Raw genomic sequence first — 3,158 nt, 5'->3', positions numbered from 1 at the left:
GCGCCCACGTGCCTTCCCGCATCTGTTCAGCTTGCACGTCCACCGTGTACACTCGTGGGTGTGCCCCCACGTGCCTTCCCGCATCTGTTGAGCTTGCACGTCCACGTGTGTACGCTCGTGGGTGTGCCCCCATGTGCCTTCCCCCATCTGTTCAGCTTGCACGTCCACCGTGTACGCTTGTGGGTGTTGACGGTTACTACTGTTACAGAAGGAGTGTGTGTGACAGTAATCACTGTGTTGTCTGTTACTCTTGGTCACGTCCAGTGTCTTTGCTCCTGTTATGCTGCCTCCCTCTCTCTGATTTTCTCTGGGTGGTCTTGAGCCTTCAGCCTTTCAGTCGGCAGCCAGGTGTGTTCACCCCTGCATTGCCCAGGGACTGCTGCTAATCCCTAAAACCAGAACCAAGCCATTGTTGTCGAGTTGATGCTGACTCCCAGCAACCTCAGGGAGACACTCATGCTCCAGCTGTGGTGTCTCTCACCCAGCGTTTGGTAGAAAGTGGCCCAGTGGTGACAGGAGAACAGTGTGTGTTCTCAGATCCTCTTGGTTGGTGTCTTGGTCTTCTTGTGCTGCTCTGACAGGAAGGACCACGAGTGGCTCGAGCAAGCGGTTTAGGAGGCTTCACGTCCGAGTTCAGAGTGCCAGCTCTAGGGGCTGGGTGAAGGCCCCTTGACCTTGGGCTTCAGTCCTGCCTCTTGCTCTGAGCCCACTGCAGTCGGAGGCTTCTCTTAGACAGCCGCTGGCTGCTGAGGCTGACAGACCCAAAATTGGCAAGTAAAATGGCATAGTCCCAAGATTGCTAAGCACAGGGCAGGCCACTAGTTCAAGTCCAGAAACAGCCTCAAGATCGGCAGACAACATGGCAGGTCACTGAGGTGACCTGGCTACATGCAGGTTCCAAGCGTGCCAGAGAGCTTAGAGACCTTTCTCAAAGCTTCTCCCTACATACGGGAAGCAGCCCACATCCCTAAGGCAGCTACCCAGCTGCTCCAGTAGATTCCACCGTGGAGGTGATGACCAGTCTCATCACGGGGAACACTACGTCCAGCTGCCCAGCCACTCAGCCAGGCCCAGCTGCGTTCACACATAACCTTAGCTACCACGGTTGCAAATCACAGTAGTAGAACTGTTGGAGGGAAATGTGCTCGTAGATAGAGAACTTTAAATGTGTGTCCTCCTTGACTCAGCAAATTCCCGTCTATTGTATAAAACGCGCTGCATGCGCACAAACACAATTCCACAATTCAGCAGAGCTTTGCTTGTAAAACTGAAATTGGAAACAGTTAAAAATAATGCTGAAAACCATTTCCCAGGCTGCCTTTCTACACAGGTGCAAGTAGTTTTCCACAAGGACACCTGTGGATTTCCGGGTGTGTGTATTTCAGACGTGAACAGACGCTGCTGAACTGCCTTTCTTCCAAAAAGGCGGTGCTGGTCCGTGTTGGGGGAGGGCTTTGGGTGCTTCCCCCACGGTGGGTACCAGGGCACTGTCAGTTGTCCTGATTTTGCTAAGTTTATGGATGAGAAAAGGGCATCTGGTTGCTGTTTGAATCTGCATTTTCCAGATTACGAACGAGGGTGGGAACGTTGCGTGTTTGCCGCTTGTCTGTTTCCTTCTGTGACCCTGTGGAGTTCTCAGGTGTTCTCTGTGGTGGTGGCCCTGGGGCAGTCACCTGTCGCCGTCTTTGTCGTGCACGTTGGCAGCACCGTGACGGCTTCTCGGTGAACGCCTGTGGGCACCTGGAGCTCCCCGGCCGGCCCTCGAGCTTGCACTTCCGGAGCGCTTGCACGTGGGCGGGCTGCGTTGAGCTGCTCCTGGCGCGGTGTGGCTGCAGGTGGAGGCCCTGTCCCAGGCAGGATCACGGGATTGGTGGCATTTGGCTGCGTGAGGTCGGAGGTGTTGCCGTGTGGCGGGCTGTGGGGCGCCCTCAAGGCGCTTCCACCTTACCCTGCCCCCCCATCACAGCCCAGAGCCGTTTTGTGGGTGTTCTTGTTTGTTGTCTTAATGGAAGCACGTTGCCAGGCCTTGCTCCCGCGGTATTGCTGGCTGGGTTAGAACCACTGACCCTTAGGTTAGCAGTCAAGCATGAGCCATTTGGGGCCTTTGTGTGTGGTGCGGGCGACTTCCTCTGCCATGGATTCTCTCGCTGGTGTACTCTGCTCATTCCTGGCCTGAGGTTTTGTCGTTTTTATCAACATATTCAGTTTTCCAACAAAGATATTCCAAAACTCAACTGCCATCGAGTCAGATCCAACTCCTAGTAACCCCCCCTTGGTTTCCCAAGTGGTAAATCGATGGAAGTGGATTGCCCAGCCTTCCTTCCGAGGAGTGACTGGTGGGTTTGAACTGCCAGCCTTCTGGTTAGTGGTCACATGCCTTAGGCAGGACCACACCAGAGCTCCGAACAAAGATATTAACCTTCATAAATCCTGTTAGCTGAGAATACTCCCCATTTCATTGCGTATTTTCTATTAAAAGTAAAAGTTTTATTAGAAACTGACAATAGGAAATGCACAAATGGGTGTGGGCAGCTTGCTTTGGTGGGAGGCGGGCAGCATGCGCTCCCCCAGCAGCCCGGCTGGCCTGGTGCTCCGGGTGGGCCTGGGCCCCACGGGGTAGGGCCTGGGCCCCATGGCGTAGGGCCTGGTGCTCCGGGTGGGCCTGGGCCCCATGGTGTAGGGCCTGGGTGCCAGGGCTGGGAGAGAGTGAGTGTGTGTGTGTGTGTGTGTGTGTGAGAGAGAGAGACCCTGAGCACCATGCTGAGGCGGGGTGGGTGTGTGACCTCGCCCCTCCCCCCGCAGGCACCCTGAGCGCCATGTCTCGCTGAAGCGCGGGGGCTCAGTGCTGAACATGCTAAAGAGGCTGGACAGAATCCGGTTCAGAGGTCACAAGAGAGACGACTTCCCCGACCTGGCGGAGTCCCCCAACGCCTCGGACACCGAATGTGGGGACGAGATTCCCCTGAAGGCCCCTCGGACCACGTCGCCCCGCGACAGCGAGGAGCTGAGGGACCCGGTGAGTGCTGTGCGCCTGCCGCTCTGCCTGGCCTTGGCCAGTCCCTCGGTGGGGTGGGGGCTGTCCCCTCAGGCTCCGGACCCCCTCCCTCTGATGGGGGTGGGGTGGGGGCTGTCCCCTCAGGCTCCGGACCCCCTCCCTC

General features: G+C 56.8%; 1 protein-coding gene across 1 annotated transcript in view; it reads left to right on the top strand.

Annotated features, from left to right (window-relative positions):
* Window positions 1–2,812: 2,812 nt before the first annotated feature.
* Window positions 2,813–3,158, top strand: part of GRAMD4 (GRAM domain containing 4) — a 53,214-nt gene continuing 52,868 nt past the window's right edge. Inside the window, exon 1 of the mRNA XM_007956238.2 lies at window positions 2,813–3,016. Within this exon, the coding sequence (XP_007954429.1) occupies window positions 2,852–3,016 (165 nt within the window). The 5' untranslated portion in view covers window positions 2,813–2,851. The remainder of the gene's footprint in view (window positions 3,017–3,158) is intronic.

The sequence above is a fragment of the Orycteropus afer genome, unplaced genomic scaffold (genome assembly GCF_000298275.1).
Source record: "Orycteropus afer afer isolate SDZICR_OR568_19922 unplaced genomic scaffold, OryAfe1.0 scaffold00587, whole genome shotgun sequence".
NCBI classification, from domain to species: Eukaryota; Metazoa; Chordata; class Mammalia; order Tubulidentata; family Orycteropodidae; genus Orycteropus; species Orycteropus afer.
The sequence above is the reverse complement of the archived record's forward strand: the minus strand, read 5'-3'. Positions and strand labels throughout refer to the sequence as shown.